Consider the following 15,887-nt stretch of genomic DNA (forward strand, 5'->3'; position numbering starts at 1 on the left):
TATCTAAACACATCAAAAAAAGTTTTGCATCACCTCAGTTTCGAGGGTTCCAGAACCTGTACAAAAAATTGGAATAGAGATCAACATAAACATCATTTCTGCCCTTTTTATTGCTCATGGAAACCACACATTGCATGTTGTACCTCCACACAGTGAGATCTTCAGAGGTGGTGGACCAGATTGCTGTGCACACCGGTACCTGTAATACCCAGCAGCACGTCCTCTTGCATTGATGCATGCCTGTATTCATCATGGCATACTATCCACAAGTTCATCAAAGCACTGGTGGTCCAGATTGTCCCACTCCTCAACGGTGATTCAGCGTACATCCCTCAGAGTGGTTGGTGGGTCACGTCGTCCATAAACAGCCCTTTTCAGTCTATCCCAGGCAGGTCCGATAGGGTTCATATCTGGAGAACATGCTGGCCACTCTAGTTTAACAATGTTGTTATCCTGAAAGAAGTCATTCACAAGATGTGCACGATGGGAAGAGTGCCTCGCCAATATGCTGCCGATAATGGTTGCACTATTGGTCGGAGGATGGCATTCATGTATCATACTGCCATCATGGTGCCTTCCATGACCACCAGTGGCATATGTTGGCCCCACATAATGCCACCCCAAAACAGCAGGGAACCTCCACCTTTCTGCACTCACTGGACAGTGTGTCTAAGGCATTCAGCCTGACCGGCTTGCCTCCAAACATGTCTCCGACAATTGTCTGGTTGAAGGCATATGCGACACTCATCGGTGAAGGGAACGTGATGCCAATCCTGAGTGGTCCATTCGGCATGTTGTTGGGCCCATCTGTACCAAACTGCATGGTGTCGTTGCAAAGATGGACCTCGCTGTGGACGTCGGGAGTGAAGTTGCTTATCGTGCAGCCTATTGCCACAGTTTGAGTCATAACATGACATCCTGTGGCTGCACGAAAAGCAGTATTCCACATGATGCCATTGTTGTCAGGGTTCCTCCGAGCCATAATCCGTAGGTAATCGTCATCCACTGCAGCAGTAGCTCTTCGGCGGCCTGAGCGAGGTGTGTCATCGACAGTTCTTGTCTCTCTGTACCTCCTCCACATCCGAACAACATCGATTTGGTTCACTCCAAGACGCCTGGACACTTCCCTTGTGTACAGCTCTTCCTGACACAAAGTAACAATGCGGATGTGATCAAACTGCGGTATTGACCATCTAAGCGTGGTTGAACAACAGACAACATGAGCCATGTACCTCTTTCCTGGTGGAATGCCTGGAACTGATTGGCAGTCGGACCCCTTCAGTCTAATAGACTCTGCTCATGATTGTTTATATCTTTGGATGGGTTTAGTGGCATCTCTGAACAGTCAGAGGGACTGTGTCTGTGATACAATGTCCACAGTCAATGTCTATCGTCAGGAGTTCTGGGTGCAGGGTGATAAAAAACTTTTTTTGATGTGTATATTTTACTTAATAGAAAGAAGTAAAAGCTGATGAAAAGAATCATTGAGTTTTGTATTAAGTTTTCTATCCATTATATCATTCATATAGAAGTACCACAAAATATGCAATACTTTAGTGTGTTACATATGTGTATAACAATGTGCTTTCCATTGACAGGAAGACTTATGGTTGGTCTTCGGTGGTGGAATTATGTTGATGATGATGGGAAGTCCCACTGGGTTTTTGAAGCGAGAAAGGTGTGTTACAAATATTAGCACTCTTAGTTATTCATCGTTACAAACTTCTTAAAATACTTAGGATACATTTTCATTGGCTTGACACTATGGAAAAAAAAGAAAGAAAGGAAAAAAAATGAATGCTATTTTTAACCTTTGTTTACCATAACACTGTGTAGAATTAAGAACTAACGTGATTTGTTAATTTTATGCGATAGAACTTGAAAGTTGCTTGATAACCTTTCCAAATGTTACAGATTACTTTTACATTTTAAGATTTTTAAAATTTTTGTTTAATGCGCTGCTATTCCTATTCTTTCTTCGTTTTTCTGCTCCCAGCAACTATTGATAATTCATTAATTATCGATCAGTCAGCGGTTCCAAAACCAGTGCAACATTATTTCATTGATTTAATTCTTCAGAAGATAAAGGCCCTTCACAGTTTGTCCTCAGTGCTAATTTGATTTTAAAACTCGTATGTGATGACTGTTATATCTAGACAATGAAGATAGAACAAAAGATCTTGATTGAGTTCCATAGCTGTGTCATCAGGTTGTTTCAACACAATTCACTTTGTACCAGCTGTGTCTTGGCACCATCTTCAATCCAAGAGCCTTTGGTATAAAATTAACAAGTAATAAATACTAATGTATGTACAAATTAACATACAAGCCTCAGAAAAGAATAAAATTATCAGGCTTCCAGCAGTGTCAATTGCTTATACATCCATAAACATTCAGCTGAGAGAACTTCGGTCCTTAAATGGAAACCGACTTCTGTGTGAATGCTCTCTCCATCATTATATAGCCGTGGTATCACCTGTGGCATCACTAATTCTCAGTCCATTGTCATGTAAGAAGTTTTCATCTTCTGTTTACTGTGCCTGCATTAACATTTGATGGCTGGTTTCCACTCAGCACTAAACTGCAAGCCACTGTCTTCATTGAAAATGTTATTAGGTATTTTGATCTCTACAGTGTATTTTATTATGCTATCACAGAAGGTGTTAATCCTTGAGATGTTAGATGTGTTGTTGAATGCAATTCTATGTCCATTTCCCAAAGCACACTCACCTGCAGCCAATTTTGCTGGATAAGGAAGTGTGATACCTCATTCTCAAACCAATGAAGTTCTGTTTTATGCATGGTCAGCAGAATTTAATACTGTGTGCAATCACATCGAAGCACTTCACTGAAAGCTCGTGGGAGTTTCATCACTTGATGCAGCTGGAAGACTGACAAGATTTTATTCAGTCATATCACCACAATGTCACATCACCATGTACTTCTAAGGGAAGGAAATATAGAAACCTTATTAAGAAGGCAAACTGGGAAATTTTTCCTGCCTTACATCTGTGGTACTGTGATGAGAAAACAGTTCCACGATTTGCCATGCTAAGCCATCATATCAACACTGCTACGATCAGAAGAATGTTGCACTGTGCCAACTGCCCCTTCTACTAGAAAGGACACATTATGAAAGGAAACAGCTGGATGGCGATGGCAATAAACTCTTCACTGTCCATCCACAACTGACATTAACTTTTGCCTTAGACTGAGACTGGAGTGACATGGTCACAATAAAACAAGAAATATCATCACAAAATAGGTCCACAGGTAAATAAAAGGGGAAGTTCAATTGACCTTCACAACCATCTACGTAAATCTTCGGAATGCAACATTATTGACATGATGATAAATCAAATCGATGCTGGTTTTATCTTGCACTTAAGACTGTACTTAACAAAATGCCATCACCATGGTGCATCCTTTCCTGCAAAATAAATGGCGTAGAACAAGCAGCCTGCAAGATGTCCATTGAGACTGCTGATGAAATTTGCTGTGAATCAAGTTGTGAATCCATTCAAAATCCAAACCACTGTCTCCTAACTTGACAAAGCCATAGATTAAAGCCTACACACACAAGCTGACTATTAAGTGAAGTTGAAGCTGGAGGAAGACACCAGCCAAAAATTTACCCTTGGCCATATCTCAAGAATAATGCAGAAGACATTGGAGCTACTCCTGTAACTGTCACTATGAGAAAATGTTAGGAATTACCTTCCTCAAGAACCTAGACTGCCTATGTTTTATGGCCAGCCAAAAACACACAAGATGATTACGGTGATGATTCTATGACCCAGTATTAACTCCACGTGATAGCCAATTTAGAGTGACAAAATATCTTAACAGTGTACTTACTCTACATGATGGCCATTGTGCACATAACATACTGCCAATGTCATCATCTAAATTAAGCATCTACATCTTGAAAGAAGTATATTGTGGTCAGCTTTGACGTGCTCACATTATTCATGTATGTTCTCTTGAAAGACATGATAGTATATTATACCTTAGAAGGTTACTTGTTAGCAAATACACTGAGGTGACAAAAGTCGTGGAGTAGCTATATCCACATATACAGATGGCAGTAGTATCATGTACAGAAGGCATAAAAGGGCAAAGCATTGGTGAAGCTGTCGTTTGTATTAAGGTAATTCATGTGAAGAGGTTTCCAACATGATTACGGCCACATGACAGGAATTGATAGACATTGAACCAGAATGGTAGTTGGAGCTAGACAGAGGTGACATTCCATTTCGCAAATTGTTCTGGAATCCAGTATTCCGATATCCACAGTGTCAAATGTGTGCAAGTTTTAGGCATTACCTCTCACCTCTGACAGTGCAGTGGCAGACAGCCTTCACTTAATGACAGAGAGAAGTGGCGTTTGTGCCGAGTTGTCAGTGCTAACACACAAGTAACACTGCGTGAAAGAACCACAGAGATCAATGTGGGATGTATGACGAACATATCCATTAGGACAGTGTGTTGAAATTTGGCATTAATGGGCTATGGCAACAGACATTTGATGCAAGTGCCTTTGCTAACAGCACAACATTGCCTGTAGCACCTCTCCGGGGCTCATGATCATATTGTTTGGACTGCAGACATTGCAAAATCGTGGACTTTTCAGATGACTCTACATTTCAGTTTGGTAAGAGCTGATAGTAGGGTTAGTGTGTGGAACAGACACCATGAGGCCATGGACCAAAGTTGTCAACAACACACTGTGCAAGCTGGTGGTGGCTTCGTAATGGTGGTGGGCTGTGTTTACATGGAATGGACTTGGGCCTCTGGGCCAACTGAACCGATCATTGACTGGAAATGGTTATGTTCAGCTACTTGGAGAGACCATCTGCAGCCATTCATGGACTTCAAGTTCCCAAAAAATGATGGAATTTTAGTGCATGACAATGTGCCATGTCACTGGTCCACAAATGTTCACGATTGGATTCAAGAATATTCTGGACAATTCCAGCGAATGATTTGGCTACCCAGATCACACGACATTTGACGTAATTGAGAGGTCAGTTCATGCACAAAATCCTCCACCAGCAACACTTTCGCAGTTATGGATGGCTGTAGAGGCAGGACAGCTCACGAATTTTGCGGGGGTATTCCAACAATTTGTGGAGTCCATACCATGTCAAAATGCTGCACTACACTTAGTGAAAGTAGCTCTTACACGATATTAGGTGGTGTCCCATGATTTTTGCCACTTCATTGTAAATGTGATGCCTTCAACAAAGTTGCAAATTCTGATAGTATAGCAAATTTGAAGCTCACTGATGTATTAAGGTCATATAATCTCGTAAATATAGTAAGATACCAGACTAACACACACATGCTGCACCAGTAAAGATTATGCTATAATCAGCAGAAATATTGTAGATAATGTAATTTATAGTAGCCTAGATTTTCATTACTCTGTCCACTTTTCTCGGACAATAGATAAATTCAGCTGTGCCAAAAATATCAAAGGTTGCTCTGCAGAAATGAACTCTAATGTTAATGCCTTCAGATATAAACTAGCAGAGGAGAAATTGGATTCTACATACCAGGTGAAGGGGCCTGACAGCAAATGGAATGAGCTCTTTTCAACCCTGTTGAGGCATTGACTATTGCTGCCCTGTTAGAGAAACCCGAAAGATAGTTAAGCATTGTCAGAATGGAAGTAATCCTAGACTGAGAATTCCAACAAGTGTGATTAGGCTGAGGCAAATTATACAGTTCTGACAGTTAATTAACTAAGACCTCTGCTTCTATAATCTTACCAGAAGTTCATATAATATTGTCTTTCAGGGCACCAGGTCGGGTTGTTAGCTGTCTCTCACCACATTTTCAACCTTAGGCTGCCCTTGTATAGTGGATTGGCCTGACACTGTAACCTTTTAATTCAGTTATGTTTATATCTTCCTCATTGTTTTAATTCAAAGATGTAGCCTCACTTCCTCATATAATTTTATTGAGTTGACTGTATTATCAGTGTTCTACCACGGCCCTTCAGCTGTTGCTTCTTTTATAGCTGCTTTTATACTTCCCTTGGTCTACTTTTTTTTCCAGGTGAATGTACAGAAAGTTAATTTTACTGACCATGTTGTTCCTTTTAGAAGAATTTTATTGGTTTGGTACAGCCAGAGAGAAAGGACTGATGATCCATTGATTTTGCCCCTCAAAGCTATCAACACAGTTATATACATTGTTGCAAAAGTTTGCTGTTGTACTTTGGGTTTTGCCTCTAGTTTAGTCCTATTCTGTCCCACCAATTCAGTGTTCCTCATACAGTTCATGAGCACTTGAAGTACAGTGAATGCAGGTTTTTCAGTTTTCTGTGTGATACCTCTTGGATGGACATAGTTACAATGATTTTGTGAGTGGTATGAACCACTATGGCCAGTTACGTCTCTCAAAACTAGACCAGTAATGTGTAACCCGTCTTCACTTGTTTCCAATACTGCAAATTAATTATTTCAAGATTGTAAATTAAGACTGTTCGAGAACCACATAGAGCCTAATATTGTGGAGAAATAAACCTGCAGCAGAATTATGCTTGGACAAAGAATCTCTGTTTCAGTGCATTTGTTTGCTTTCTTGTAATATCTTAAAACTAAGCATACGGATTAACCAGATACTTTCAGTCTCTTATCAGCCTACCTATATCAGTCTCTGTTGATACCATAAGAACCTCTCAGTAAGGTAGTTTTAAAGTGACATAGTATATAATGCCATTACAGTTAGCATTATAGAAGTGAAAAAGAGATCATGTACATGTTATAATGTGAATATAATCCAGGTATTGTGGATTGAAATTTACATGTGAACCCTTTTCCCAGGGGAATCTACAGAATAAAGTTAATGCAACAGAAGCACAGATATTTTGGCTGGCCTTAATTCTGTGTCCGCTGTTGTGGAGCATCTTGTTCCTGGTTGCGTTGTTTGGCTTTTCCTTTAAGTGGTTGGTATGTTAACTACTACTTTTAAAAGTTAATTTATTCCATTCTTATCTTCTGATATATCATGTCCTGTATCCATATTGGAAAATAAGCAGTATTTTTTTTTTCTCTAGTGCTGAGCTGTATAAGTTCTAATGACCAGTTTTGTTATTTTTGCCAAATGTTCACATAACATGCTACTAACAGGATTGAAGGACATGAACAAATTATGTTGCTGTGATGCAGATACTCACTAGGAGAGGGTCTGAAACTTGATTTGCAGTTAAGATTCTCCCTTTTCCCCTCAGCAGAAAATGCATTTCATAACAGTGGAAAAACAATATAATATTGTTTTAGTTTTCAAATTTTCTGTTGCTTAGTTGTGTCCTCTTTTAACTCCCTGAGGTCCAGGTACATAGAAAAATTTTGTTCCCAAAAAATCAGATATTTTTGCCATTATTTAAAATGTTACCGACACATTTGTGTTTGGTACATTTTAAAGAGTAATACATGCAAAAAATGTATAAGAGTCAGTGTGTTTATATTTCATATTTGTTTCACTTCTTTAATAGTTTACATGCTTTACAATAATGATGAAAGTATAATCATCCTCTAAAAAAATTCATGTTTAATTGGATTTTATATGGAAAAGTTTGTAGCATTCTGGGATACAGAGAGGTATGTTGCAATCAGGGCAATACCACCTTGTTTCTTTGCTGCTTGTTTTGCCAATAAATTGTCTAGTCTTTATGTGAACAAAGCTTGGAAACCTGTATTGGATCTGCATTATTATAAAATTCACCTGTAAAAAGGACGAGATAAGACAGCAATATTAGTGATGAAAAATTGTAGCAGATGGCATCTTACCTGAATATAGATCTTCTTGAGATTGTTCTCACTCTCATATTGTTCCCTCCGATGCAGAATCATTAATTCTTCATCTTGAGCTTCTGAAAATTCTTGCTCACTTATCAAACATAGCAGATTTACAACTGCAAAACGTAACAGGTACACTTGAAATGGGCAACAATGCAAGCACAAAATGACTCTATCAGTTGCAACAGAGGCTCTTAAGTTCGCTACTGCTTATTTTAAAGTAATTCTAGAAATTGACAATGGAAATCAGCATCTGACAATGGCAGATAGCAAGATGTCCATACATAATTCCCATCTGAAACCAGTCCTGTTTTTGAGCAATAGGTGGCTCGCACATCATGAAAATCATGGTCCAAGATACATATGGATGCATTCCCTAGGACTCAGTGTCAAGGCCCAAGTTATGGTTGGGCTTGGTTGCTAAAATGTTACATGACTTTCCTTTCCAGACACATTGTTATAGCAAGATGTGCATTATGGTCTTCAAGATACACACATCCATGTTACTTCTGCATGCTTTGTAATATTGTCTATTCATCTTACATTTTGTTGCTTTTGTGGTATTTATTTATTTCATGGAATCCAGCAAGAATGTCTTCTGTACATGTACCATCTATCTTCCTGGTTACAACTTTTGCTGAACTCAATTTTATTTTCATTGTATTATATTTTTAAGTCCAGTCTCTTCCATGTGCTGCAAGTATGTTTTCTGGTTTCGTGTGGTAATTTTCATCATGTATGCCGCTATTGCTCACTTTGTGTTTCAGCACATCAGAAGCTTTGTTCATTTTGAAGAATACAATTTACCAAAGGCAGTTTCACTGTCCACGGAGCTGTTGTTTTCAGCTACCCTAAATAGAAAAACTTATAAACTTCATTGTTAATTTGAAATATCTTCATTTCACTATATTGGTTAAGTCATTCTAGTCTTATCATAGTTGATTGTCAAGCCTAGTTTCAAACTTGATCTATTAATTTCTTTCTTTATTCATTGAAGTTCATCTACACTAGAAATGAACAGTACCATAGGATTATCAAACAGAAGATCAAACAAGATGGTTTATGTTCATTCGTTGACAAGTATTTCTTCTTTTTCCCAGTTTTGTGATTTGAAATCTTCCTCCTGTGCTGCTGAGGATAGTCTTCTTGATATGCAATGACTTTACTCCTCATTTATGTCTGTAGGAAGGCAAATGGAAGCTGTCACATTAATGTACTATAATAGGTGGGATTAATACCATATTTCTCAGTGGTTTTTGGTGCAGATTCTGCTGAAACAGTCATAAGCTTTCTCAAAATGTATTAATTCCAGATAAAATAATACACTTATTGTTCCTCTTTGTAATACTGTTCAAGATTTGCAAGAGGTCCTTTGTAGTTTATCCACTTATAAAGCCAACTTGTTATTTGTGTATGTTTGGGGGGGAACCAGTACTTATCTTCAGGAGGTGAAATTCAGAGTGCTGCTGACACAGATTTAAAAGTAGAAACAAAAATAGTTAGCTGTGTAACTGTTAGTTTCTCTTCACTCACTGAATAAGACATGCACAGAACATTCCAAATAAACTTGGTAAACAGGTAACTTAGTACCAGGAGACAGTTGCCACTGGGTATTACAATCGCAGCATCCCATCTTGTTGGAGTAGAGTGAGAAAGCTGTGACATGTAAGCATAATTCTGGAATACCTGGCATAATTTTTTTTTTAATCTGTAGGTACATCAGCCGTATAGAAATTACAAATTACTGCTCACCATGTAGAGGAGGTGTTGAGTTGTGGGCATGCATAACAAAAAAGAATGCTAGAAATAATTCATCAATTGGACAAAGTCCGCCAGAAGTAGAAAATTCATACATTCACATAAGAGCAACTCGTATACACATGGCCACTATCTCTGGGAGTGAAGGCCCCAGTGCAGTGCCTGACATGAACAGCAGTCTTAGCTGGGGTGGGTAATGGGGGTAATTAAGAGTTGGGGGGTTGATAGAGGGGGAGGGAATGCAGGTTAGGAATGGGAAAAGAAGCTTGTGCTGTTGATGGGAGCATGCAGTTATGTGGCGGCTACAGGATAAGGTTACTGGGTGCATCATTGGGTGGCTGTGCTGGACTTAGGTGCCCCTCCCAGCCTGGCCTGTCAAGTGGCGGCTCGTGTCACTTGGACGCTAAACCAGCCGTGATTCTCTCACCATGTCCAGAATTGAAAATATCATCACCATCCCTCTCAAAGTGGTATTCCATCACCATCCCAACCTGTGCAATATTGTTGTCCATCCCTACTCTACCCCTGTTCCCAACCTTGGGCCTCATATCCTTGCAATAGACCTAGATGTGAGACCTCTCATACGTCATCTCACTACCACCTACTTCATTCATGTCATTGGCATCTCCTACTCCATCAGTGACGGGGCCACCTGTGAAAATAGCCAAATGATCTGCCAACATAGTTGCAACTACTGTGCCGCATTGTATGTGGGCATGAATGGCCATTGCCAAACAGTGACCAAGAGGCAGCTGGACCACACAGTTGCTGAACATGCTGCCAAACATGGAGTGCTTCACTTAAATGTCTGCTTCAAAGCCTGTACCATCACCAGCTTTCCTGATTTGTGTAGATGGGAACTCTTCCTGCAACATATACTTCATTGGCACAACCATCTGCCTATCCCCCTCCCTGCTCTAATTTCAGTACTGCACATGCCTTATGTATTGCCAACTCGCCCCAGTGGAGTGATGCTCACATCAGACATGACTGCAGTCAGTTTTTAACTCTTAGAGACAGTGGATAAATATGTGAGAGTTTTTCTGTGTGAATTTGTGATAGTTTTCTACTTCTAAAGATGGACTTCATCCTTAAGCTGAAATATTTCTAGCATTCTTTTTCATTGTGTCTGTCTGCAACTCAGTGCTGCGTCTGTGTGGTGAGAAGCAGTCTATCAGTTCCATACTGTTGTTATTCCATCTTCGTACAATATGATTTACTATCTGCAAAAATGAGATGTTGGGGTACATGGTTAATGAAATGGAGGACAAGTACAATATTTCACAGCAGAGAAATGTTTCAAATGTTGAAACACATGAGGAACAGTCAAAGAAATAACACATTAAGTATTAATGATCAGGATGGAAATATGCTAATGGACAAGGGAAGTATTCTGGATAAATGGAAGCAATATACTGAACACTAAAGATCCTGAAAATATCTTCCCAGAAGGAAGAAATGCAGAGGGTGTAGAGGAAAAAGGAAGCAAATCAACAGGATTTAGACAGAGGAGTTAAACTGAAGTATAAGAAGGCATCAGGAGAAGAAAGGGAACTTCAGTGATGTTGAAGGCAGGAGGTGGAATACTAATGAAAGAGAGGTACAGTCTCATAAGTGAAGAATGGAGAACAGAAGAGAGATCAAAAGAATGGAAGTCTGTTAACCATTATTCCATTGCACAAAAAGAATAGTAAAAGGATTTCGTAGAAATTATTGAGGCATTATCATTAATAATTCTCAAAAAGCTGAAACCTTTAGCTGAATATACTGTTGGGGAAAACCAGGCAGGTGTTGAAACAGTGTGGATCAAATCTTCACCATAAGATAAATCTGGAAGAAGTGCTGGGAATTCTACCATCAGTTCCTGGTAACATTTGTAGGTGTCTCAAAGTCTTATGATGGTATACACAGATAAAGTATCAACAACATCTTGAAGGAGACTGGCATACCAAGGAAGTTAATTAACTTAGTGCAGGTGTGTACAATGGAGACAAAAACCAGTTGCCATATTCCTTGACTTCCGGAAAGCATTTGACTTGGTGCCCCACTGCAGACTCCTAACTAAGGTACGAGCATATGGGATTGGTTCCCAAGTATGTGAGTGGTTCGAAGACTTCTTAAGTAATAGAACCCAGTACGTTGTCCTCGATGGTGAGTGTTCATTGGAGGGTTGGGTATCATCTGGAGTGCTGTCCGCTGTTGTTTTCTGTCTACATAAATGATCTTTTGGATAGGGTGGATATCAATGTGCGGCTGTTTGCTGGTGATGCTGTGGTGTACGGGAAGGTGTTGTCGTTGAGTGACTGTAGGAGGATACAAGATGACTTGGACAGGATTTGTGATTGGTGTAAAGAATGGTAGCTAACTCTAAATATAGATAAATGTAAATTAATGCAGATGAATAGAAAAAGAATCCTGTAATGTTTGAATACTCCATTAGTAGTGTAGTGCTTGACACAGTCACGTCGATTAAATATTTGGGCGTAACATTGCAGAGCGATATGAAGTGGGACAAGCATGTAATGGCTGTTGTGGGGAAGGCGGATAGCCGTCTTTGGTTCATTGGTAGAATTTTGGAAAGATGTGGTTCATCTGTAAAGGAGACCACTTATAAAACACTAATATGACCTATTCTTGAGTACTGATAGTGTTTGGGATCCCTATCAGGTCGGATTGAGGGAGGACATAGAAGCAACTCAGAGGCAGGCTGCTGGATTTGTTACTGGTAGGTTTGATCATCACGCGAGTGTTACGGAAATGCTTCAGAAACTCGGGTGGGAGTCTCTGGAGGAAAGGAGGCGTTCTTTTCGTGAATCGCTACTGAGGAAATTTAGAGAACCAGCATTTGAGGCTGACTGCAGTACAATTTTACTGCTGCCAACTTACATTTCGTGGAAAGACCACAAAGATAAGAGAGATCAGGGCTCGTACAGAGGCATATAGGCAGTCATTTTTCCCTCGTTCTGTTTGGGAGTGGAACAGGCAGAGAAGATGCTAGTTGTGGTACGAGGTACCCTCCGCCACTCACCGTATAGTGGATTGCGGAGTATGTATGTAGATGTAGACGTAGACGTAGAAATACTAAGGGGGACTACCCGAGGAATTGAGCAGAAGAACGGGTGTGAGAGACAAGGTGATGCCATTTTGCCATTGCTTTTTAATCTGGTCGTGGAGAAAGTAGTTCAGGAATGAAAAGAGAGGGCAAAGAGTTGAAGATAAATTGAAGAACACAGTTATTGGGATGTGCAGATGACATTGCAGTCATAGTGGAGTCACAGGAACAAATGACAGAAGCTGTAGAGGACTCAGCAAAGAATGCCTGTAAGATTGGACTGAGGATTAATAAGGAGGAAACTGAAATGATAGAAGTAATCAGAGAAGCCCCTAATGATGCTCAATTGCAGATTGGAATGTGGAAAATAGCAAGAGTGGAAATTTTTAAATATCATGGCACCTGGTTCAAGAGACATAATAACCTAATGCAAGAAATTAATCAGTGTATTGTTAATGAGTATAAAACTTTCTTCAGTCTGAAGGAGTCAGTGTCATTAAAAGATCTGTCAGTTAATACCACACTTAAAGCCTATAATCCAGTGATAGTACCAGTGTTATAAAGGACAGAAATCTTAAGTGTCACAAAAAAATAGACAACCTTTCCATCTTTGAATGGAAAACCATGAGAAAGGTCTTTGGACCAATCTGTGAAGAGATCATCTGGAGATGTTGAAAAAACCAGGACCTGTATGACTTGATGAAATAACTAAACATTTGCAGAAGATGAAAGTTCAGAGAATAAGCCTGGCAGGGCACATTACCAGGAGGCCAGACACTTGCTGGGCTGTAGCTGTTGTGGCGGTACTCCACATAATGTGAAAAAATAATATTGAAGAATTTTAAAAATTTAACAAAACTGACCTCATAAGGAAATAAATATTATTACAGAAAAACTGGAAAGACTATGTAATCAACTAATATGATCTGTGATTGTTATTGTGATCTCTGTTACTTTTGATAAAAGATTGCACACACTTCCCTTTTGTTTCTTGGTAGTGTAAGAAACCATTTTGTGATGAGGCACGGAAACGTGTAAGTTTCATGTAATATTTAGTCTAAATATAATCAAATATTACTTAAAAGTGTCACTAGTGTTTTACTGTCACAGATCCTATACTCGTGAAATGAATGACATAAATCATTTATGCAAATTTTATAGGGAAACATTGGCGCAGAGGTTAACGCCATTGTTCTAAATGATAACGGCCCAGAGTCATAATAAATATGTCCTCCCCGGTAGCTGAGTGGTCAGCGTGACAGACTGTCAATCCTAAGGGCCCGGGTTCGATTCCCGGCTGGGTCGGAGATTTTCTCCGCTCAGGGACTGGGTGTTGTGTTGTCCTAATCATCATCATTTCATCCCCATCGACGCGCAGGTCGCCGAAGTGGCGTCAAATCGAAAGACCTGCACCAGGCGAACGGTCTACCCGCGGGAGGCCCTAGCCACACGACATTTCCATTTTCCATAATAAATATTTTAATATTTGCTAATTTTAACAAATAATTAAACATAAATGTAAATGTTAGAGATTTCTCTTGATTAGCAGTTCTTCTTTTGCAACAGTAATAAGAGTCAGTTTTTTCCATTATTGAACAATATTCATATAACGTGATTGCAGTAAGTTTATTTGATCTCCGTTTAATGGATATTGCGAGAATCTCCTCAGCAGTGCCTTTTCACAAAAGTAAACTGCAGCTGTATATCTGGAATATTGTGTATTGGTGGTGTCTTTTGATATAAAAACAGCTTGTTGGGCAAACTAACTGCGAGAAGTACCATAACTGAGTTCATGGCATAAAAAATTTTTCAGTTGTGAAGCAGGCAGAATAATATTAACTCCAGCTTGTCACAATATATAAAATACAATATGTAAAAAGAACCATCACACTGTGCTTATAGAAAGAACTGATGGAACTCGTGCTAGTGGCAGACAGAGGAAGCAGTGGGAGTATGAACTGCAGAAGGACCTTCAGCAGCTTCATGTGTATGAGAACTGGATCCAAAGTGCACAAGATCACCATCCATGGGGGAACATTGTAAGGTTGACAAGTGGTCTTAAGGGTCTGCGTTGTGTGTGTGTGTGTGTGTGTGTGTGTGTGTGTGTGTGTGTGTGTATGTATATATATATATATATATATATATATACTGTGGAGACAAATATCATGGGATAGTGATATGCAAATATACAATATACAGATGATGGTAGTATCACGTATGCAAGGTATAAAAGAGCAGAGCATTGATGGAGCTGTTATTTGTACTCAGGTGATTCATGTGAAGAGATGTCTGACATGATTATGGCTGCATGATGAGAATTAACAGACTTTGAATGTGGAAAGGTAGTTGAAGCTAGATTCATGAGACATCCTATTTCATAAATCATTAGGGAATTTAGTATTCTGAGACCCACAATGTCAAGAGTGTGCCGCAAATACCAATTATTTCAGACATAATCTTTCACGATGGTCAATGCAATGGCTGAAGTTCTTCACTTAATGACAGAGAGCAGCATTTGCGTAGAATTCACAGTGCTAACAGATAAGCAGCAGTGTATGGAATAACTGTAGAAATCAGTGTGGGATGTACGAAGAATGAATCCGTTAGAACAGTGCAATGAAGTTTGGCGTTAATGGGCTATGGCAGCACATAATCGACGCAAGTGCCTTTGCTAACGACGTGACATCACTTGCAGTGCTTCTGCTGGGCCATGACCATACCGGTCGAATCGTAGGTGGCTGGAAAATTGTTACCTGGTTAGATGAGTCTTGATTTCAGTAAGTAAGAGCTGATGGTATGATTTGAGTGTGGTGCAGGTCTCATAGTCATGGGCCCAGGTGTCAGCGAGAGGTAGTGCAAACTAGTGGGGGCTTCATAATGGTGTGAGCAGTGTTTACATGGATTTAACTGGGTCCTCTGGTCCAACTAAACTAGTCATTGAACTGAAATTGGTATATTTGGCTACTTGGGGGACCATTTGAAGCCATTTATGGACTTCCTGTTGTCAAATGATGATAGAATTTTTATGGATGACAATGCTCAGTGTCACCGAGCCACAATTGTTTATGGTATGTTTGAAGAACATTTTCGACAATTTGAATGAATGATGTGGCCACCCAGATCGACTGACATGAATCCGAATGAACGTTTATGGTGCACCAGCAACACTTTAGCAATTATGGATGGCTCAGTATTTCTGCAGGGGACTTCCAGTGACTTTTTGAGTCTATGCCACATAAAATTTCTGCACTACACCAGAGTAAAGGTGG

General features: G+C 39.6%; 1 protein-coding gene across 2 annotated transcripts in view; it reads left to right on the forward strand.

Annotated features, from left to right (window-relative positions):
* Positions 1-15,887, forward strand: part of LOC126174779 (uncharacterized Golgi apparatus membrane protein-like protein CG5021) — an 86,453-nt gene that overhangs the window by 22,350 nt on the left and 48,216 nt on the right. The window contains exons 4-5 of one of the 2 annotated variants that reach the window (XM_049921125.1): positions 1,599-1,678; positions 6,834-6,959. In XM_049921125.1, coding sequence (XP_049777082.1) covers positions 1,599-1,678; positions 6,834-6,959 — 206 coding nt within the window. The remainder of the gene's footprint in view (positions 1-1,598; positions 1,679-6,833; positions 6,960-15,887) is intronic. The other variant, XM_049921126.1, reaches the window with a different exon arrangement.

This window comes from Schistocerca cancellata, chromosome 3, assembly GCF_023864275.1.
Source record: "Schistocerca cancellata isolate TAMUIC-IGC-003103 chromosome 3, iqSchCanc2.1, whole genome shotgun sequence".
NCBI classification, from domain to species: Eukaryota; Metazoa; Arthropoda; class Insecta; order Orthoptera; family Acrididae; genus Schistocerca; species Schistocerca cancellata.